Here is a 23,580-nt window from a genome sequence, read left to right on the forward strand (position 1 = left end):
ATCTTTAAAAAATCACCCCCTTACCATTTGTCGAAACGAGTCTCTTCGATGATAGACGAAGTAGGCAGCCATGTCACAGAAACAGTAAGCACAAAGACCGCGCTTCTGAAAAATACCTTGTAGCTATCGTTAACGCCCACGTTCACCCGTTTCATCACGAAGTTCTTGATTTAAAGCAGGAATCTTTAGAGCTCTCAAACTACGCCATCAGAATTCCTGTTAAACAGGCTGATTTTTCGTTTCCTCAATCCAGGGAAACGGGCCTAGACGATATACATGATAATACGCTGCCGAGGCAAGGCAGTCAATAACAGCAAAATCTGCATTGGACGTCACGTCGGGTAAAGTAACCTAACTTTTTTTTTATTTGAAATCATTTTTTTTCTGGAAGCCCCGAGAAAAGTTGGAAGACAAGATGACTTGCTTTGTTTTAGAACTCCTGTCAAGTTTGAACGGGAGATATCGAATTTTCTTGCTGGCAATGTCAGTAATGACGGCGCAAAAGCAAGGAAGAGGATGTACTTCCATAACGCGACAAGCACTAGTCATGCATCTTCGTTTTCTGACAGCTTCTGTGATATCGACGTTGTCCCGCGCATGTCTTATAAACAGACAGCTGAGCCAGACACCTGTCACTACAGTTTGTGCCAACCGTATGCGAGCAGTATGACGTACTATTTGATCAATGTTAGAAGATAATGATATTTGTACGCACTTTCTTCGACGGGGTTACAGGTTGTATACATAATAAAGTTTATTTATTACACAATGGTATGTTGTAGCGCCACTTCTTTCTTAATATTTTGTGAACTCTCAGTTAAGTTATTGTTATCCCTACAAATCATAACCTCAAAATGGACTTGTGTCTCAAGAAGCTCCGACGCAGGTGCGTGCATTGCTTGAAATGGTGTTTAATATTTATGAAAGACCAAGCAAGTGATCCCGGCAATAGGTACACGAATACTGGCAGCTCGAAGTGCTCAACAGATTGTTACTGGAGCTCAGAGTCTTGAAACCTTCAATGCAGATCCCTAAAAGCACTGCTACCTATTCTACAGCTGGGAAATACCCAAGTGCTTGATAAATACTTTTTCATATTTAGCAGCACGGTTGTTGAATTGTCTGTCATTAAACTTGTATATTAGGGACGAACAAGAGGAATGTTGCCTTCGCGCTGCCCCTCTCAAAACAACAATCCTTGAGCAACAAAATAAAGTTTCTATTTCACCTGAGATGCGAGACTTTGATTGCGATAGCAAATTAGTAGACAACTTTAAAATTCAGGATTGTAGATTTATCGCCGGTATAAACTTGGAAACATTCGCCCACTAAGTAAATTAGCAAACATGGGGCCCTATAGCATAAAACTATTCCAATATGTATTTATTCCAATCTCCTGACATCAAATTTGCGCAACCGCCGACGCAAGCATCGGGCGGTCACCTGCAGGGTTGTCTGAACAGACGAATCAAACGTTCTCCTCGTTCATAGGAGGTCACTTTTGTCTCCTTAAAAAACAAATAACATTGCCTACGCTGAGCGACTTGTCTTATATAATTACCTGACAAGAGGCGAGGAGCGCGCTCAAGTGGTGAGAGATTCGATAGGGCTGAGCCACTACACTGAAAATCGATAACCGGATGAAGAGGGCAGTGCCGGCGTCTGCGATTGGTCTGCTTTCCCTTACTTAGCTTGCAGTGGCTGTTGAAAAATCGCGGCGACATGCACCGGAAGCTTAAAGAGACATTAAAGTGAAAAGTGATTTCTTCTGCATCAGTAAATCACCGTTCTACAACACCAAAAACACCACTCTTACAACGATAAGGCGTTTGGTAAGCCAGAAAAAGCGCAAGAACGAAATGCGGGTGGCGACGCCTACTTGAGTTCCCGCACCTGGGGGCTGTGACGTCTTGGATTTTGATGGTATCTTCTAGGGCCTACTAATTATATATAGCGGTACAGATTGACTACACTGTGTTCTAAAGGAACCAAATATTAAACATGCCAAGTTTCGGGAACCTTTACCCAGCCAACACGGCCCAAATGCGCAAACAAACTTTGGAATCCCTGACGTCACGCTGACGTACCGGCGCTGCCGTTTCGGCGCGAAATTCAAATACTGATACTTGGACCTTCATTTTCTCATCTAATATTCAAACTATTTTCTTGAAATGACTGCCTGCAGGTTTCACAAACAATGCTTTATTAGTCTAAACTGATTTATTGTTTCCCTTTAGTCTCCCTTTAAGAATGACGCTAAAACAGATCCTCACCAAAGAAAAGTTGGTAGAATGAGGTCGTAAACGTGCCGAAAGTGCTCGAAAGCGTTACATGGCCACGCAGAGAGATTTATTATACGCAAACAAACCCATGCTCTCCGGCAGGTGCGAGTAGCCAGCGCCTGAGCGATCGGTGGCTGCCATCTTTTATTCTTTCAAAATGGAGAGCCTGCGGCTATTCAGAACAAAGTTCAGTTTTGTTCGGTATATTAATGCATCTTTAATGCGTACACGTCACTTTGACGGAGTGAGTTGTTGCGGTTTTCTCACGTTGCGGGACGGGCAGGTGAAGTGGGTGCAGCCCGAAAAATGTTTACCTATAGCCGGGGGCTAATGGCGATAAGGCGTCGAATCAGAAATAACATTTTTTTCTCTTTTCGGTGAAGTCATGCATAATCAGTCTGTACACGTCATATCAGATGGAGAGGTATCGCGGTTTTCGTGACGTCGCGTGACAGACGTGGGGGTGATCCAAAAAAAGTGTTTGACCAATCACGAATGGCTGCATACAGAATTGGAATAGAAAAGATGGCTGTGGCTCAGCTAAGGTTAAGCCCAGGATGCGAAGCATACTAGCCTTTATTTTAGTTGTTGAACCACTGTTTAGCCTGGTGAACTGCTGTTGCTTGGCTATATTTGGTTCGGCTAGACGAAGAAAACTCATGCGTTACTCTGCTTCGCCTTCAAGTGTGGAACGCGACAGCGTTCCCGTCGACCCGCGAAGGGGTGTAAGACAATGGGCTACGGAGCAGCGACTACGCGCCCCGCATTGGACGCGGTGAGCGTCGAGCAACGCAGCGTTCGGCGCGGCAACGAAATGTACGCCTGAGCAAGCGACGCACGCCTGAGCCTTAGAAACAGCTCGTTTCTAAGGCAACACCGCATTCACTAGAGGCGCTTTTGTACCGCTTTGAAGCATCGTACTCGTGGCTCAGTGGTAGCGTCTCCGTCTCACACTCCGGAGACCCTGGTTCAATTCCCACCCAGCCCATCTTGCAAGAGTTGAGCCAAAGCCACCTAGAAAATCAGTCTCTGTAGCACGCCGCAACCTTCGCTTCTCATTCCAACGAGCAGCTCTGTCTCCAGGAGGCATCTCACCTCGTGAGTGTCTAGCAGAGGCAAGCGCAGCTGCTTATATACCGCAGCCACGCCGCGAGCGACGGCGCGAGTTGGAGCCCCGTTTCTCCTCTGTCGTGACGTCACGGCGTCACGTGGTATTGAAGGCGACACCGCCGCGCCTGAGGAGCTGGGTTGAGCTCTCGTAATATGCTTCGCATTAAAGTTTAGGATAGTTTAACGTTATAGCGCCCATGGTGTTAGCAAGCACTGGAAAACGTGAACACATTTTGACACTCACTGTCAAAACGCTGGCACGAGGAAGCGCGACCGCAGCAGCGAGCCAAATGACCTTCGTGCTCTCTATCGCTTCAACACAAAGTGAGCGGCGACAACACAGCGCGCGCAAAGGCTTGAGCCGTTGGCGCACCTGGACTCTGCGCCCAACGCATATTGCTTTCAAGATGCGGCCCGCGCGACCAACCACGGCCGTGCATACGCAGTTGCTGCCATAGTACGACGCCGCCGCCCCTTTTCCCTTCCCCCGGGGCCTCGCGCGCGACGGAAGACGGCGCGCTTCCTCCCCGCATTCCTCCCTGCCTCGCACGAGATTTCTCTCGCACGTACACCATATGGCGTGCCGCGCCGGTGTTATCACCCTTGGACTTTATACGGAACATCACCACGACGGCAACGGCGATGGCAAAAATGCGCATGGAGTGTGCATACAATTACTAACGCAATAAAAAAACTTTGGATGACGGTTGAGCTCTGGTTAAGCACGAACTATTGTGCGCTAGCACCGTTACTCTAAGTTTTGCATAATTTCTCTTCGCTTATCAAAGGTATGTGCCACTCTGTCTGTGCTAGTCTCCAATGAATTTCTTTAATGCCAACGAGGTTTATTTGGTATGTGACAGTAGGTGTGTGCCACCCTTGAATAAAATATATTTGACCATGCGTGCGGCAAACTCTTTGGCAGTGTCCTTCGCCCGTCGAATCCTAAAAGCTTGAAGGTTGGCGTCCACGCGGCGTTGTCCCCGGTCGATAGTTTTGTTAACCCGCGCGTTTTTTGTGGCCTCGGCATCAGCGTCGAAACGGCGTTCGCTCTGTGCGCTGGTTTCATTTTCACCTTCACGGCATTTTTTCAACCTGTATTCTTCCAATGTCTCATGTCGGTTATCTGCAATACCAGGATCAGTCGAAGCACGCTCACGTTGTCGTTTCAGCTGTACTTGTGCATTCCGATGACTCCGGCGCTCCACGTCGACCAACCCAGGTGAACCCACCACCTCATCCATGGCCTATCTCTAGAGAACCGCGATACGACTTGTTCTTACGCACTGCTAAACCATCTGTGAGACGAGAACCGCGCGTGGCACTTATCTGCACTGGCTGCAAATTCGGCCGAGTGCATCTTCTTATTGCCTGGAGCTGTCGGGGCACGTGCGCTCTGAGAGAGAGAGAGAGAAAGCAAGGACAGGAAAGGCAGGAACTCTTCTCTTCCTGTCTCTGACTGACTGCACTGTGCGAGGCGGGAGCGCGTCATTAACTGCAGATGGTTACTTTGCTCCAACCCGTGACGTACGTACTCCTTGCCTCCTCTCCATCGCGTGGCGCTGCTCTTCGCTCTTGATAGTCCCGCAGCACACGGACAGACACAAGACAGCTTTTCACTGGATTAAAAGCCCTAGCGCTGGTACTCTAAAATTATTAGTTCGATCAGCGCATATGCGATTCAAGGTGTCTGAACAGAGATCACAGGCGCGAACACACCCCTCAGATGCAAACATGGTGACATCGTGAAATAAACATTAGCAATTGCCCTTTTTAGCGCTGTACAAAAATTGGCATAACTTAAGCAAGCCACCGTCGCTGAAAACAGGGAGTGCGAAATGGAAAATAACTGTGCTTCATTAGTGGTTTTTGGTAATTTTTTATGCGTAAGGATTTCTATGCCTACCCAATGAGCAATTTGTGTGTCTCTTAAGAGAATGAATGACTCATACCTTGGTAAGCAAACAAAAAATTCAATGGCTCATACCCATGTAAGGCAGAGGCTACAAGCGCTCAGCAAAGTGAAGAGAACAGTGCATACATTCATTGAAATCATCCATACAACACACAAAACAGCATACGTTTCAATAAAGAACCAGATCAAAAGAAGCATCCAAACCATCAATAAAGCATTGCGCACCCCCGTCAGCAAACGCAGTGGTGGTTTGGCAACAGCTTCGTTTAATTACCCAAAATTACCCTAATTAACACCAAAGGTCGTGGTGAGCGCCTTAATTGGGCTATATCCTAATTACCTGTGGCTAGTGAACATCACCTTAACATCAATGGTCGTGGGTTTAAGTGCCGTAATGCACTCTATCCTAATTAAACCTGCCTTATCATGTTCGCTATAGAACATGACAACGAAATGGTCGATAAGGTTGACAACGACCGATAAGGGTTGACAAATGTTTCTGCTGGTCTGATCAAGCTCCATAACATTGATAAGGAAGCATGGCTGCGTGGAGATGAGCAAGTGGCACAATGATCACGCATACTTAGACTAGAGGAGTCTCTGCGTGAATCTTTTACATAGCAATGTGATTGGAGATAAATGACACTGCTCGGAATTTTCTAGCTTTTGCCAAATTTATAAGTGTTCGTGAGGTATTCATAAATCTGGCCAATCGTGGTTCAGAGTATGGTCAATGTGCCATCGGGACCACAGAGTCACACCAGAAACTTAAGAAGCCGCAGAAATAAAGTTATCTTTAGAGTTTTGTAGCTTAAATAACATCACCCGTGCAAGTAAGTAATACACGGCTAAAGTGTTCCCTACACCACAGCCTTCTATCAAGAGTGGTTACTTACTCAAGAGTGGTCATTTATAATTCAATAGGGCTGTGGGATGCCGCTAAAGACAAACACCGCATTCCGCAGTAGCTGTTCTTAGTGCACCAAAAAGTGTCTTGCTTTAGGTACCCACTCCCGCTTTTTTGTGATTTCGCTTCAAATTTACTATATATAACTTTAGGTGCATTTTTACTGCTCCTTCTTTAGCTTGATTATTCATCGCATCTCCTTAAACATGAACCAGAATTAAATGGCTACCTATGATATTTCAGCTACGCGAACGTGCCGGTACAAGAACAAATAAAAAATTACTCCGTTCCGTCCTGTCTTATCTTTACAACGATTCAAATTCTTTGTCTACTTAAGTCGTTTTTAGTACGTCGATCCGTCCGTCCGTCCGTCCGTCCATCCATCCATCCATCCATCCATCCATCCATCCATCCATCCATCCATCCATCCATCCATCCATCCATCCATCCATCCATCCATCCATCCATCCATCCATCCATCCATCCATCCATCCATCCATCCATCCATCCATCCATCCATCCATCCATCCATCCATCCATCCATCCATCCATCCTTCCATCCATCCATCCAACCTCTCTCACGCCTACCCAATGACCCACATTACCTACCACCTCGGGCCACACGGCTGTGCTCTGGATGCTGTTGGGACCGTTCCATCGTCGTCATTCCAACTTCGTGATGACGCTCGTCATGCCTCCATCGTCACGCCTTCTACGCCGGCCTGGTCACTCGAGTTGTCTAATAGATTTCGCCATCAGGAATGCACTCGTGCTTGTTAGGCCGTCGTGGTCATTGCATCATCGTCATATTAGCTTTACCATCTGTCTCTCGTGAAGCCATCTTATTAGGGCATCGTTTTCGCACACAAGTCATGCGTACGTTGTCACACCACCATCACGAAGCCATCGCGGTTGTTCTATTATCGTCACGCTAGCTTCATCATCCAAATGTCATCATGCCGCCGTGGATACGCAATCGCCGCGGTGCAAACTTCGCGATACAGTCGACGTCACGTCATTATTGTCATTCACTCGTCGTAATCTATGGATCTAATAGCGCTTTCATGCCGTCGTGGTCATAGTGTGGTCTTCGTACAGTTTCCTTCATACATTCGTTGTGAAATAGCCATCACGATGCCCTCGTGATCGTTGCGTTGTCATTCTAAATTCATCAACCAATTATCGTCATGCCGTCTTGGTCACACAGTGGTCGCCATGCAATTGTCGTCATTCCGTCGTCGCGCCGTCGTTTTACCGTCGTCATAACTTCAGTAACGTCATTCCATTATTGACATGCCGTAGACGTCATAACACATTTGTCGTTACAATGCTGTAATTCTTCTTCGTCATTCTCTAGTAATTATGCTAGCCTCATTCAATCGTGATTATCCCGGCGTTGTCATGCCATCGCCGCCAGAAAGTCGCTATTATGCATCCGTCGTGACATTGCCACCATGCTATCGTGTTCGTGCCATCGTCTTTACTCAACCCTCGTCATCCGCCTGTGTCGTCTGTCTAGCTTCGTCATCCGGTTATCGTCACGCGATCGTTGTCATACACTCCCAATCTTCTCGTTGTCCTCATGTTGTCGTCACACTATGATGTCAAATGATTTCGCCATCATCTAGGAATCATCTCTCATTGTCGTCATACCACCGTCGTCACACCATCTTTGTCGTTCCGTCGACGTCATTCTTTCTTCGTTATTTTAATGTCGCTGCGTCAGTGTCATATATTTGTCATCATGCCGACATGCTCTCGAGTGACCTATAGACAAGTAAGAGCCGTAGCAAAGCGGCATGATACTGAACTATGTGGCATATATGCGAAGCAACGGGTGTCCGAGAATGACAGCTGCAGATGTTAAATAAGCATGAGATGACAAATACGGTGCGGTGCTACATTGCTCGAAATGCTGATCGCATTGTCATCGACAGTCATCACGTGATGAGTTCTGCCGTATTTTTTCTTTAATTTAAGATGGCCCTCTCTTCTTCCTCTGGTATTCCTTAAAAAACAAATGGCTTTACTCATGGTTGTTGTAGTCGTAAAGGGCCTACGTTGAGAATGAGCTTTCTCATTTAGGTTTCAATATTCAGGTTGTGTTACCATTACTAGGATAAAATTAAACGCAAAAACTAAACACGAGAAGAAACCGACCGTGTTAACCAGCCAATAAATTGCGTCGTCACACTCACGAGTATCACGACTAAAAAACAAGATCTCGCAACTTTGGTTCAGAAACCTTACGTATACAAAGACAGCTTTCAAACCAACCACATGAAAGAGATAACCCACACGTGCGTGCCACAATAATTAAAACTGTTTATCAGGAAGACACGAAAAGCGTGCTGTAGCAGCTGCACAAACTTGCTGGTGTACACGTGTAATCAGCGCTCCTCTGATTTTCGGACATTACAAAATGATTTTAATTGCGCGACATTTGCAGGCACTTTTTGGCAGGCAGGTGGGCTGGCGGCGTGTCTCGCCGTTCGACGGCTCCGGTCCCGGTGATGTGCAGTCTAAACTTATATGCCACTGCGGTGACTGGTTTTTCATTTGCTTGAAATTTTGAATCTTGGCATTACAAACATTGTGTCTTAGTTATTACAAATACATACACCATAGCATATATCTGCACCACCATTCGATACACAACATTTGCATTATTCATACGACCATTCTCTACAAATAATAAATGCTTCACATTATGCAGACGTCAACTACAGTTGAGTCTGTCATTTATTTATATTACTTGTACTTGTGCTATAAGTTATAGCGCAAACAATACAATCGAAAAATAATAGAGTATGGCTGGGTCTAACATTCTCGAGACTGGCCTTAGTAATTCTTCAGACATTCCTTTAGCGTGAGAACGTGTGTTCCAGAAACCAACAACCGTATTCCGCTATCATCATAGTAGTTCACCACGAAAAAGGCAGGTGATGGCATAGATAGAAAATGCTCTTTGACAACATTTTAATTCTTTTTAATAATAACTCAGGATTTAAGTAGGAACTGCACGACAAAGGAAACCGTCCCTTCAATTTACCGTCGCATTATATTGCGCGGGAGAACACAGCTAATACTACAAACGCGCAAGTCTTGATCTAAGAGTATACATGTATTTTTCATAACGGTGTGAAACGACGCGAAGACAACAGCAGCGGAGCCCATAAACCTTCATCCCTAGCTTTTCATCTTACAAAATACAAGGAAAGGACAAGTGCCGGCTGTGTCACTGGAGATGTTTGAGAGCATCGTACGAAACGGCGCCATCTCGTTGTCTTCACGGCCAACAAGCAAAAAAGGTAACACGAGGGTGGCGTTTCTACCGAAGACATCAGAGGCCCATCGGTGGCGCGGACATGAAAGCGAAAAACACTGCCTGGGGTGCAACTCTTCGAACCATTTTATAAGGTTGCACTTTTTCGGGCAGGAAACTGCTGCTCCTGCTGCTGCTACCGTCGCATCTTATTCTTGTTTTTCTAGGTCTGTACAATTATATTTGTTTTTTCTCTGTTCACTCCAGTGTGGTTTCTGGCCGCTAACAAGAGAGAGTTGTGCCCGAGGCAGCTCTGTGCAAATGGCTATGGCGCCAAGTCATGGCGTTGATCGGCAGGCACCTCTGCCGTAAAGAGGCCCCTCGTCGTAAATTCCTAAATCGTTCTCTACACATGAGCTCACAGCACACGCGTATAGCGAGATCATCAAGAGAGACTGGGGCGGGTTGAATAAGAGGCGCTCGCTTTGCTGAAGTGCTGCTTTGTGGAGTGCGAAGTCTGCATGCTGTAGTGCGCGGGTAGCTTGTGGTCGCGACCTTAAGACGTGGTTTGAGACGATGCTGTCTCCCTTAAAATGCTTGTACTGGAAGAAATGTGACCGCACGCTTCGCTCCAGTTTGTGCACGTCGACGGCTTCTGAGACTTGGTCTTGCGAAGTCAAAGCTGTTCTCTGTTTTCAGTTATGATTGACTCATTGACGCCGTGTTTGCTGGTTGATGTTCTGATCACAGCGGCGGCGTTGATAATGGTGCCAAGAGAGTGCAAATAAATAAACAAACAAACAAACAAACAAATAAATAAATAAATAAGGAAGTGATAGTTATCGGATCCCTCACAAAGGGAATGCCAAAAATGATTAAAGTAGAGGTCTATAATGCGGACTTGTAAAGCCGTCAGCTATGGGAATTCCATGTTCACAGTGGAAAATTAAAGCGATCTTGGCCTTAACGACACGAGCTCCTTGTGTTTCTCATAATTTGTAGTAGCTTTTAGAAAAATACCTTCAACATCATCGGCCACAGCTTAGAAACACGAGAAGAAACAATAAAGTTAGAGTAGAGTTGCCAGGCGTGAACAATAATTCATAATAACGATTCAGAAGATAGATAATTAGCACCTACCTTGTAACCTACGCGTCCTTAAGCCAGAGCCACTGTAGCAAGCGAAGTGTCAGGTTCGCCTTCTTCAAAACATAATGATCCGTTATAAACACGGATAAAGGCTTTGTGTGGCATATAACTACGCATAGCGTCTCCGGTACACAAAATTTTATACTACGCTTCTTTCTCAGAAGTTCTTCGTTACAACTCGTTTTCATCCACAATTAAGCGAGGAACCATAAGGTGAGATCAATAGTAGAAATGAAGTTCAGCTGCCGCATATCTTGAACTTCGTAGGAAAGATAATCAGCTGCTACTTTGAAACCTGCGCTTCCTTAAGCCAGATCCATTATAGCAAGCAATATGCCAGATTCGGCTTCTCCAAAACGTAAGGATCCGTTAAAAACATGGAGAAAGGCTTTGTGTGGCATATAACGTCATGCAAAAGTGCAGCTTTGAAACGCTTTGACCGAAGTAGTCTTTTTCCATAGTGCTACTACAGATAAATCAAATAATATTGTTTAAATTATACTTGTGAAGCAGTCCTCGTCCTAAAACATTAAGCAAATAACTATACTCTCCTTCTTCAATTTCGTAATACGTGTTCGTCAATGTTAACCCAGATAAACGCTTCTCTACTCACGTGATCAGGTTACATTAACACGTTTTCAAAAAATCCCCAACAGCGCAGACAAACCCCATGCCTACACTAAGCTCTTGAACCGGCATTGCTATCATGAGAAGCAATAATTTCGTGCTCATAGCCTTTAACTAATCTCAAATGTGGCCAACAGGTGGCGTTTACTTTCCCATGGTGCAATGAAAACAATTATGAGTAACTGCCAGATTTCCAGCTCATAGATCACGGATAACACAAAATTTATTGTTGCCTTCTCATTCCATTGTATTATTTTGTTCAAATACCACGTCAAATTTCGCACATTCGACTATGCTTACAATTACGCCTTCACAAAAATCAGCATCGTCAATGTTTTGTGAGCAGCGATGATGCGTGTAACTTTTCTGGCACACGTTGGACAAGCGGCTGTGAGAGTGACGTCGCGTACCATGCCAGATTGATGGACTTCAACGGACGATGTGTGTGTGCTGTGCTATGTGCTCTCTCTCCCTCTCCCCCTTCCCCATCTTTAATCTCCCCCATCCCTCTCCCATGTGTAGGGTAGCAAACCGGTTAAGCCAAACTGGTTAACCTCCCTACCTTTCCTTCTCCACTTTTTTCCTTCCTTCCTTCCTTCCTGAGTTCAATAGATCATTGTAATTACGTTCGAACGTGTACGGACATTGGTAATGTCCTTGTGTGTCCCAACAAGAATACCCAGTTTATATTACGGTAACTAACTGGGCGAATTGGTACAACTGCATTGTTATTACTTACAGCACGCACTAAAAACACGGACAAAAAAGAGAGACGAAACACGAGCCGTTTCGTCTCTCTTCTGCGTCCGTGCTTTTAGTGCGCGCTGTAAGTAATAACAGCCCAGTTTAAAGACATGAAAGAACACCTAATGAATGCTTAATGAACCAAATTAGGCACCACTCACGCAAAAAAAAATAAAAATAGAAGAACACTAGTTCCAATACCTTCTGCTTCTTGGCGGTGGCAGGCCTTAAACTTGTTGTTTTCGTATCTTCGGAACATTGGCTTGCTTGAAAAGCTTTAAGAAATGGAGTAATCACGTTAAATGACCAAACTTCATTTGCAGAATGCCCTTATTTTGAATGTAACGAATGTAACATCATTTTACATGTAAATATAACGTCCACCTTTCCATGTCTATTTGTAATTTCTTTCTGTTTTTTTCTTCTGTCTTCTCCCTTCTTCTTCCTTGGGGAATCTTAATCCCTAACCCTTTTCTCCATTCTGAGCAGAAAGTCGGTGACTACACATGCACCCGCAGAAATCTCAGTGTTTCATTAAAAGCCCTCTCTGTCTCTTCAGCTCTCCGATTGCATTCAAAGGGTCAGCGTCTCGCAGTCATACGTGTTCCCTGTGTTCTTCCGCCTCTTGCAGACAACGGACTGTTCCAGCGGGCCGTGATGATGTCCGGCTCGGCACTGAGCCCGTGGGCCATAGCCCGGGACGCGGTGCGGTACGCGCGCCACGTGGGTCGAGCGCTGGGATGCCCGGAGTCCGGCACCGGAGCCGCACTCGGAGACTGCTTGCGTCACCGGCCCGTGCGGGAGCTGGTCGACGTGCCCCTGGCCGTGCCCGAGCACCTCTCGGCGTTCGGTCCCACCGTCGACGGCACGGTGGTTCCCGGCGAGCCGCGCCACGAAATGGCCTCGCCGCGTTCGTCGTACGCCGACTACGACCTCCTGTTCGGCGTTGTGCGCTTCGAGGCATATTTCTTGTTCACCGCTTACGAGGAGAAGCACGGATTTGAGGTGAGAACGAGTATCGACGTTTGCAGTTCTGTTGGATCCGATTCGGCACTTCAGCTTCCGACGTTATTAACGTGCCGCGTTGGCCCTCTAATGCCGGAGAGCAAGTGATGTCGAAACGGATGCAGACGAGGCGAGGTATTTTTCGGACGCCAATTTTCTTGTATAACTGAAACCAATCTCCGTAAAAAGAAATTCTGCAGAAACCATCAGAGATTTTATGCGAAGCATACTAGCCGCACAATCACGCTCTTCCTTTCTGCGCCGCGCGCGGCCGCGTAGCTACCATATGACGTCATAACAGCTGCAAAAGCGGAGGCTCAACTCGTGCGCTCGCTTGCGGCCGCGTAGCTACATAGCCAGGTCTCAGCTCGTGCGCTCGCCTGCATGAGTTGTTTCTTCGTCTAGCCGAACCAAATATAGCCAAGCAACAGCAGTTCACCAGGCTAAACAGTGGTTCAACAACTAAAATAAAGGCTAGTATGCTTCGCATCCTGGGCTTAACATTAGCTAAGCCACAGCCATTTTTTTTTCTCAAAGTAAAGAAGGTTACACCGTTTTGGAGCATTTTGGAGTTCTTTTCTTGTCGTGCCTAGTTGGAATTCTTGCGTGTAGATGTAGCGTCGCGGTTGTCTGCGGCTGTTGCCCGCCTGCATCTCGCAATGCAGCAGAGGCATGACGCCGAGACGAGCAGCTGTGCTTGAACTTTGCCGCAACTTTTGTCACGTATAGCATGGCGTTACACAACACGCAACGCCGAGCGCCTCGTTTCTGCCGCCGACCGAGCACGGACGTCGACCCCCAAGCTGTCACGAACAATGGCATGCACTCGCTTTTGCACAACCCTCTGTCTTCACCTGCATCGCCTTTCGACATTCTCCTTCTCCGTATTACCTCCTCCTCGGCACAGCTCCATCACAGCAGCATCACACCACGTCCGACTGTACGAAGAAATGTTCGCTTTACCCTGCAAAAGAGAACTTTAGTATAAATTGTGCGGTATAACGCCCAGAAACTCCACAGCGGGTTGTGAAAAACGCCGTAGTGGAGGGCTCAGAATTAATTTTGACCACCTGAGGTTGTTTAATGTGTACCTAAAGAAAGTTACTTAAGCGCTTTTGAATTCCTGTCTACATCGAAATGTGACAGAGCGATACGCCGAATCGGCGGAGAAGTAAAAGAGGATCACGCGAGGACAGTAGTAGGACTGCTTCATTGCAGCAGTATTTCTTTTTGTGCACAGGTATTGTTGCATTACGCCATAAACTACAGGTCTTGCGGTATACCAAACCCGTTGCATCCAAAACAGCTCAACACGCACCTTCAAGCTTTCGCTAGAGCCATACTGTATAATCGTTCGTTCGGCGCTCAAACAAACCATCGCTGCAGTTCCATTGCGCGCCACAATGCATTTTAAAGCAAAAGCTTTACTGGCGGCGAACTTGCGATTTCGCCGTGGCGGTGCTCCGAAGTGGCACATGACGTCACAACGCACGCCTCGCCGCGGATATTTCTCTCTCTCTCACTCCCTAGTTACTACTGCGCATGAGCCACTAGTAGCACCGAGCCACAGGTGTTCCGCCGCTGCGCAGCGCCGCGCCTCTCCGAACCGCCGTTTGGTATGACGTCACACCGCGTTTCTAGTCGTTGCGCTCACCTCCGCTCGCTTCGCCAGCTGCTTCGCATGCCTGATAACACGTCGGAGGATTGAAAAGGAGAGCTCGCGTGCGCCGCAACCACAGCTGAGGTGGCAGTATGGACGCCGACAATTCTGATAAGCAGGAGGAGGCCTCGAATCAATATCGGAACGAGATGAATAGGAAACGAATCGCCCAGGAAACAGACGAACATCGCGCCGAACGACTGGCTAAACGCCGCAACATAGCTAGATCAGCAGACTAACCTGGACTTGCAATCAAGAGCAACCAAGGCTAACCATGCTATGCCTTAGCTTTCGTACCTATATCCTGGCATAGCCGAGCTAAGCCACTGCCAATTTTTTCAGTCGGAAACATTGTTTGCATGTGGCTATGGCATGTTTCTGCCAACTTGGCATCGCTGACGCTGCTTCTCCGGTAGGGAACAGACCAGAGTAGCAGAAGATGACTCACACACACACATCGCGGTAAAAGCTACAGGTAGATAATTGTCCATGCAGGAAGGTTTATAACATTGAACTGCCTTGCGTTTTCTTGGCATCTTTTCTTAACTTGGCATCGCTGTATTGCGTCGGAGCTGAAACAGATGATTGACAGTGTCGTGATACTCAATCAAAGCAAGTCAACTGAAGGAATGCGATTACGCCTCCCATCCGTTTGTACATTTGTAAAACTGTGCACCGTAATCGCGCATGTACCTATGTCACTAATTGTTCTTTCTTTTTGCGTAGCACTCCGGAAAGTATAACCTGGATCAGCAGACATTTTCTCATATACTACGTAGCCGCGATTTAATGAATCCGCAACATGTCATTCTGCCTGCCTTCTTTTATGTTTGGGAACCGAATGTTACGAGCCAGTGCCGGCAGTGTAACGCTTCTTCGGAGGGGTTGGCATTTTCCGACTCCGGCATGCGTAGATGTGACAACGCATCTATATTTTCCATTTCTTTTTTTCATTCGCTTTTTGTTTTTGCCTTCTATCCTCTCACTATCCTCAAAGTCCCTCTGCGGCAATCCATCTGGCCTGTACGTTCCTTCCGGCCCCTTATTGATTTCCACTGCAGTGCACTGTGCCCCAATGTGCATCTAGCGCACGTAATTAGACCCGTTAACTGTCTAATTTGAGTAGCAGTGGCTTGTACTGTCACTGGATCCCAAATATGTCGGTGCTACCGCTGGCACGAAAAACAGCGCAACGCACACGTGTCCTCAGTATTCGGGAAATCGGAGTGGTGAGTCGGTTCTTGGCGGTAGGCATTGCTGCGACACGACCAGCTTTTCTTTTACTTTATTTCTTCTTTACATTTTCCTCCTTGATCGCACTTGCATAGACGGCTTTGCTAATTCCCTGCGAGTAGTTAGGCGGCACCTCAAGAAACTTCTGGTGCCGTCTCTGTAAATCTACTATGCTAGAAGAATTCACATTTTCGATTTGATTTAACGTATGAGACATCCCTTTTCGCGTTTTCCGTGAAAAAGAAAAATTAATACGCCACATGTCTCGAGTGCCAATGTGTAGAACTTTAGTGTACATGTTACGACGAAAGTGATTTGGGAAATAATGGCTAACAGCAGATTAGGAATGTTAAACGTCTCCTTGCTTCTGCCTGGCATACTACGCCGGCTTGCCATTGTCTTTCACTCCGGGGGTACTATTTCTGCGGGCGAAACCGGAAGCTTTTCAGCGTCTGCTTCTCGACTGCCAGAGATGTTTTTTTCCTTCTTTCATTTTTTTTCTTGCCACTTGGCGAGTAATTTCGGCGGACAGGGAAAAAAGAATGCGTTCTGTTGTTCATGCCGGGAGCGAAACACCAGAAGAGGGCTTGCCTCGGTGCTTTGCCCGTGACACCTGCCGGACCCACTTTGTTTCTTCTACTCATGGGTTATTTAGTGGGTCTGCCTGAGCGGCCGGGATTGTTTTAGTGACCGCTCCTCGGTGAGGCCGCAAGGGAACCGCTCTGTCTGTCAAGGGACGCAGGCTGACGTCTACAACGACATCGACCACACCTACAGTACAAGACAGATGCAGGGCCCCCGAGAGTTAAGGAGAATACAGAAGCGAAATGTCGAGCCTCTGTGTTCCGGTCATGGTAATTGATGAGAACAAGCTCTTCCCAAAGAGTAGAGGGTGAGAGACCGCAATGGTAAACTAGGCATAGTTATCTTGACGCTGCTCGCTTTCGCCCCTTCCCGCTTGTGTTTTAGCACAAGCATTATTAACGCTGTGGGACCCCATGTGCCGTCAGAAGTTTAGGCAGAGCGATTTGTTTTGTATGTGTGATGGCTTTGACCTTCACAAAGAAACGTTTCGCGCGAAAGAGGGTATATAACGAGAACTCGTACAAAAGCGACGGACAGACTAATTTTGCGTAACAGCGACTTGATAAAAAGTGGTGAGTGGTGAGTGGTGAAAGTGGTGAGTGGTGAAATAACATGCAGATATTATTGTGACTAAGCCTGCATTCGTAATTTATATGCAGAAGAAGCGGAAGTTCGCTAAAGATTGCGAATTTTACCCGAACGCGATGCATTGAAAGCGATAGGATGGTTGGAGTTGCACTGAGGGCGTCTCAGGAGGCAGGCGTGATGAGCGTGCCAGTAGCGTTGAAGGTGTCGCCCCTCGATGGCACACGAGATTGGAATAACTAGGGAACCTACATGCAAGCGCTTGCATGTAGGCTCCCCAGGTATTCCCATGTAGGCTCCCTATACTCTGTTTTACGCAACAGGTGCAACGCTATTGAGCCTAGAGAGACCTTTAAAGCGTCGCCTTATGTGGCTAGACGAAAGAAAAATGCTTTTGTCGGCGCCTGTGTACAGAAAACTATCACGATCAGCAATGGTTCGAGCGTCTTCGTCATCTTGCACAGCTAGCTCGTTGGTGCCCTTGGGGGCAACCGTGCGAACGCGTTCGTGCCACTGCTCACGCATTCGTCGTCGTCGCTTTCGTCTATAGCTGGCTCTGTTGCCGCTCATCATTCCAGCGTATAATTTCACTTCTCTTCTGTCGTCGTAATGGAGAGGCCGCGTTTACGGGGGCATGAGCCATTGTTTAAGGGGGTGTGAGTCATTCATAGTCTTACGTGACCTCCATATTTAATACTGAAGCAACTGAATTTTGAAGAATTGCAAGCGTCAACGGCGGGCGGGTGCTGCTAACCACGCCAACGAGCAAACTCAAGACAGCGAACGAAAGCGACAACGGCGAACTGTGGGCATGCCGTCACTGACGTGCGGCCTCAGTTATAAATACCGGGGCCGCACATTTCAGTTTCACTGGTTAACCGTCTGTACAGAATGCTCGGGTGGTATTTTTTTTTCAATTGCTGCGTCTGCACTTAGAAAAAGTTTAGCGTTCTTGATCGCAATTCTGCGAAACCGCTCTTTGTAGAGGTCGAGTATTAAATGAAAAACGTTTTAATCCTTAGAAACGAACAATCTTTTATATACAGTTATCGAAGGCGTCGTTTTAGATCAATTTGTTTTTCATTGCCTTTCTTTTAGTATTCTTTATTGGTCGCCGGTTGCGGCATCTTCACGTGCACGCTCGCGTGAGCATACGCCTTTGGCGTGCAGCGAGGTATGAGCGGAACACGTGGAGTGATACATTTTCGTCACTGAACTTCTTGCGTAGCTTCCACGGCATGGCACCTGATGTCTGGAAAGCAGTATATGATTAACGGAAAACACAAATGCTTCTCGGCACCGTCGGCGCTCTCTGAGCGCTTCAGTTGGACCTTGGCGAGCTTGAAAGTCAGATTTACGCAACCAGGCGTTTTATGGGTTTGTACCTGGAGTAGCAGAGTCATCGCTCTAATAAAGAAACTTCAGTCGATTTGACCACACTGTTTAAACGAGCGCTTCTTCATCTATACGTAAGCAGAAGTTGCTGCTTTAAGGGCCCCTCGCCAGGTACATACACCGCAAAACATACATGCGGGATGCGTAGACCACGCGCTGACGACCGTATTTCCAAAATAACAAACCACTTCGCGGTGCGACAAGAGCTGAACTTTCATATGAAAGCCCGCGCACCCTCTATCTAGAAGGAGCGTCGTATTTGTCATATAATCAAGGTCACATCCATAAATGTTTCCACGCCAGTCGCACTACGTGTAATGAAATCCTGCAACGTGGAACGCTCAAAACCTCCAGTGGAAGCGCGCCGTGAAACAAAAGGGGAACAAGAAAAAACGAGAGAGAGAGAAGGTGGATGTCGCGGCGTAAAAGTTCCTGGGTTCCTCGGCTGTGGTATGCGATAAGGCAAGAAAAAATGTGGCTTGCGAACGTGAATGGAGGAAAAGTGAAAAGCACCTATACTGACAGTAGAGGTTGTGTACTGGCCGCATGGCGACGCCAGATTTAAATTTCTGCTACCGCCCCAAGTGACGTACGAATTTGAAAAATTCACAGAGTAAAATAATTCCAAAACGGTACTTCACAACATCCGGTGTATAACCAAAGTTCTCAACTCGGCCTGGTGTGGGGCTTTTCTGTGGTATTTCTATGAAAATACTCCAAAAATACTCTATGAAAAACCATCCAAGATATTAAATGTGCTGAAGTCAGCAAGCCTTCATGCACTTGCTATGTCCAAGTGGCACGTTTAATATAGAGTTAAGCACAAGATCCCGGGTCGCAGTGATATCTTGAATTGAATGCGGTTTCCTGTGGGTTCACGAACACCATAAGATTTCGTGTCGTTCCACGAGCAAAGAAATGTTGACAAAGGGCTCATTTTGTTTATTATTTTCCTACAAATACTGCGTGTTTCAGTATCACGCTTTTCTCAGGTAGAATGTCCCAAGACTGCGTTCAGGTAATTTATGTGTGTCAATGCTTTTTTAGTGTTCCTTCTCCATTCCCAGTGCTCGGCAATGCGTCCCTAACTAACGAATGAAATGGATGGGCTCCCCAACCCAGGTGGACCGGCGGGACCGTCTTCTGCGCACGCTAGTGCGCAACCTGTACAGCTTCCACCAGCAGGAGATCTTTCTGACGGTCGTCAACGAGTACACGGACTGGACGCGGTCGGTGCAGCACCCGGCCAGCATTCTCGAGGAGACGGCTGAGGCGCTCAGCGACGCGCTCGTCGTGGCGCCCGTCGTCGAAGCCGGCACGCTCCACGCTGCAGCCGGGGCCGCCCGCAAGGCAGCTAAACAGCAGCAGGGAGGCGGCAGCAAGGTCGGCGGTCGCGTGCCGACGACGCACTTCTACCTGTTCGGCTACCACTCGGACGAGTCGTCATTTGCCCAGAAGAACGGCTGCGTGCACGGCGAAGACCTGCCGTACGTGCTTGGCTTACCTCTGCTGGGCTCGGGTGCGCCGCTGTACGGAAACTACAGCAAGCAGGAGGCCACGCTCTCCGAGACCACCATGGCCTACTGGGTGCGCTTCTTCCGGACAGGGTGAGCGATGGCCGTGATCGGCAGCTTCTTCATGCGACGGACACTAGTTTTGTGTGTGTGCGTGTGTGCCTGTGTGTATGTGTGTGTTTGTTTGTATTTCACGGTCTTTGTGTGAGTGTTGTTTCTCTCTCTCTCTCTCTCTGTGTGTGTGTGTGTGTGCGTGCGTGTGTGCGTGCGTGTGTATTTATCTGTCTTTGTGTGTGTGTTGTTTCTCTCTCTCTGTGTGTGTGTATGTGTGTGTTAGCGTGTGTGTGTGCGTGTGTGTGTGCACGCATATGCTTATGTGTGTTTGTATTTTGGTCTGTTGCACTATTTCTGCGTGCGTATGGTTGTGTCTGTGTTTTTGTATTTGTGGAGGTGCATGCGTGTGTGTGTGTACGTGTGTTAATATATAGTATTTGGTTGCACGAGGGGGCTAACGGTCCGCTGCATCATTTAATGAGCGTCATCATGCGTTCTACATCAGCTGGTATGGCAGGTCAGTTTCTGCCGTCACTAATATGCAAACCAGATGCAAATGTTATCAGATGTGCTATCACATGTTTTGTTTAGACAGGTCGAGTGTATACTCTCACTAGAGTAGTTGTTCTTGCTGCACGGAAAACAACGGGGCTATCAATTGCCTGCCAATAAAGTACCACTTGCTGAAAAGGATATTGTCTCCACCAAGATGTCTTCATTGGATTGTCAAGCGTGTTCCGCCGCACAAAGTTTACACCATGTTCAACACTGGACTCGGCGATGACCATTGCATATCAATGAATCTGTCGTGATAGAAGCAAGAACACTTGGACAGTAATAATATCATGATGCCGCGAGAATATAGTGCCCAAGAGTTGAAAATAAGCATTGCAATAAGTAGAAGGTGCAAGTAACGGTGATGCCCTGTTGAAAGCATAAAAAAGACACTTCCAATATATTTTTTTCACCTTTGAGGAATTGCTTCCACCTCGACTTTCTTCTCTGGCAATATTTGCGGCGAATCGATTGAGAGACAGAGAAGCATCAAACAATTCCTTCGACCCTGTCCTGGCGCCGTTCTACCTTGGCTCTGTTCTTCTGCTTTCTCACTGCGCTAGAGATGGGTTCACTTCAATGCGGCGAGTGCCAGCAGCTCGCTATTCAATCCATAGGACTCCATTCAATCTCAGAGCAATGCCCCTTTTATGTTATGTGTGTCTGTATGTGTGCGGCTGGTTTCTGAGAATATTTTTATAGCACGTTCTGTTTACCGTGTTCCGCAGTCTTCTGGGTTGCAAGGTTCTGTGCGTAGATTTCTGGACTTTTAAAATGTTTTTTCTTTGTTTGCACTTGGGACAATTATGGCCCTGTTTATATTTAAGATTATGACATTTATATTGGCGTGACAGCCTATACGAGAACTGTCTCGGCTTCTCCTGGTTGAAATTGATGAAGGCTTCCCTGCTGCTTTGCCACAAAAACGTATTTGCTAAGAATTGCATGTGTTTTTAATGTTATACTCTCAAATCTTCAATTTAGACTGCTGTTAAGGCTGCTTGGAAGAATATATTTTATTGATATTCCGGATACAATAAAGAGGCATAGTATCTGTGGCTTCGCGACGAAGAAAGTACTAACAGAACGAAGCGGAATCATACATTGATGGATTCAGAGCTACAGCTAGAACTATACCTACAACTAGAATGACTATAACAGTAACGTTGATTTTCAAGCAGATACGCCTTTTAGGTGCTTTTGTTCACCGTTTGCCATGTTCCATTCCTGTTTGAATTATTCTGTGCAATAAAAAAATAATTTCAAAGACAGCTATACGAAATTTGGCGAAAGGGCGCATTTTGCCTGAAGCCCTCAAAATTCTGGCCAGGGTACCCGAAACACGGCGCAGATGGACGCAACTCGTTTGGGCGCCGGCGCACTCTCGTCTTCCGCGGCGCGAAAACTGGCCATCCGGGGCCGCACGACAACCTCTTGCGATGAGCAGTTCGAATCCCTCCGCAGCTCAGGCAGGGGCCGGATGGTATCCTACACGGAAATTTTACAATTATACCACCAAGCCAGGTATCAATACCTTGACGCTCACAAAAAAGTTAGATAGAAAAGCAATCTGTTACCTGGCGCCTTTTACAGACGCACACTTTCCTAAACCTAGTGACGTACAGTTACCTCTATTCCAGGCTATATACAGCGGATTGTAAATTATGTGCAGGTAGAGCCGATCTTCCCTACATCATGGGGGCATGTCCCCTGATAAGGACCAGAAAACGTACTAGCTTATTGCCTCCCCTTCCCATCACTACCCTAGAGCAGTGGGGGACTGCGCTGCTCAGCTCAGACCTGGATCTCTAACTGCGGGTCTTCCAGATGGCCGAAGACGCCGCCAAAGCGCAAGGTCTGGCCGCCGCCTAAGGAAGAAGAGGACGGGCCCTCCCACTCCCCTCCTCTCTAAACTCCATCTCGGACAAAATCAAGTTCATACTACTACTACTTGACACTTTACGAATTGCTGAGTACGAGAGGCTCTACTGGCTTGTACAGAAACAGAAGCAGCCATATCTTTTCCTGATCACAGACGCAGAACTGGCGTGCGTTGGGCAACATACTGAGTTTTTCGCGCCTGGATATCGTGTTCCGTTTTTCGCAACAATAATATCTTTTTTTTGTTACTTCAAACGCATATCATATGCGACTGCGAAATGCCGATACGTATGAACGTACTGTATGGTAAGCATCCGAACTGTACATGAAATGTGCGGCGATGGAGGCGATGCTCGCTTCGTCGCATCATAGGTGCCGTATTGCGTCAAGTCGCTTGGTCCGGAGTTGTAAGCATACTTGCACGCTTTCAGTGAAATTGCTGAAAACGCCATTTATTTACACACTAGACCTTGAGGTTGTGTTGGCGCTGAAAGTGCAGCTTGACGGCTTATCGAATGTTAAGTCGGTATTCAGCTTGTCTTCATAGGGCCCATTTGCGTCCCTTGACTTCTAGTCGAAGATGCCAGGGGAGAGTGCGCATAATCTCACGCAACCAAATTACGGGGAGGGGCGGAGAAGGAGGGGAGACTTTCACGTGTCACATTTGGTGATTTCGTGTTGTGGGGAAGATGGGGAGGGAGGAACACGATGTAGCAGTCGCTCGCTTGCTAGCTTGTTCGCTCGTGCTATTCGCTTGCATTGGTAGTCAACTTGGAGTGTTTCTGCCCAGTTTTTTTTTTCGAATGCGTGCTTGTCATTTTCTTACTAATTTAACAAATAAATAAGCCATGTGAACAACATGATACACGTTGTAAACAACCCGTTACCTGTGCTTCATAGTCGCGAGACGTAAACATCCTTTTGTATATTGGCATTCGCTAATTGTGTGCACTTACGTGCTTCTAAAATATAGTCTTGCTCCTTTGATATCATCAAACTTACATTGCAATCGTACGTCTAGTACTATGTTCTGGAAGATTGTGTTGTTATTGATATTTTCAGTACCCAAGCAGGGGCATGTTTATTTCTTTTTCTAGCCAACCTCTGTATATTC

At 46.9% G+C, this 23,580-nt stretch overlaps 1 protein-coding gene across 14 annotated transcripts in view; it reads left to right on the top strand.

Moving 5' to 3' along the window:
- The window catches only part of LOC135918168 (neuroligin-4, Y-linked-like), a 694,509-nt gene that overhangs the window by 645,998 nt on the left and 24,931 nt on the right, over positions 1-23,580 (top strand). For all 14 annotated transcript variants that reach the window (XM_070532204.1, XM_070532198.1, XM_070532197.1 and 11 more), the window contains 2 exons: positions 12,631-13,004; positions 19,585-20,069. In XM_070532204.1, coding sequence (XP_070388305.1) covers positions 12,631-13,004; positions 19,585-20,069 — 859 coding nt within the window. The remainder of the gene's footprint in view (positions 1-12,630; positions 13,005-19,584; positions 20,070-23,580) is intronic.

Source organism: Dermacentor albipictus, chromosome 1 (genome assembly GCF_038994185.2).
Source record: "Dermacentor albipictus isolate Rhodes 1998 colony chromosome 1, USDA_Dalb.pri_finalv2, whole genome shotgun sequence".
NCBI classification, from domain to species: domain Eukaryota; kingdom Metazoa; phylum Arthropoda; class Arachnida; order Ixodida; family Ixodidae; genus Dermacentor; species Dermacentor albipictus.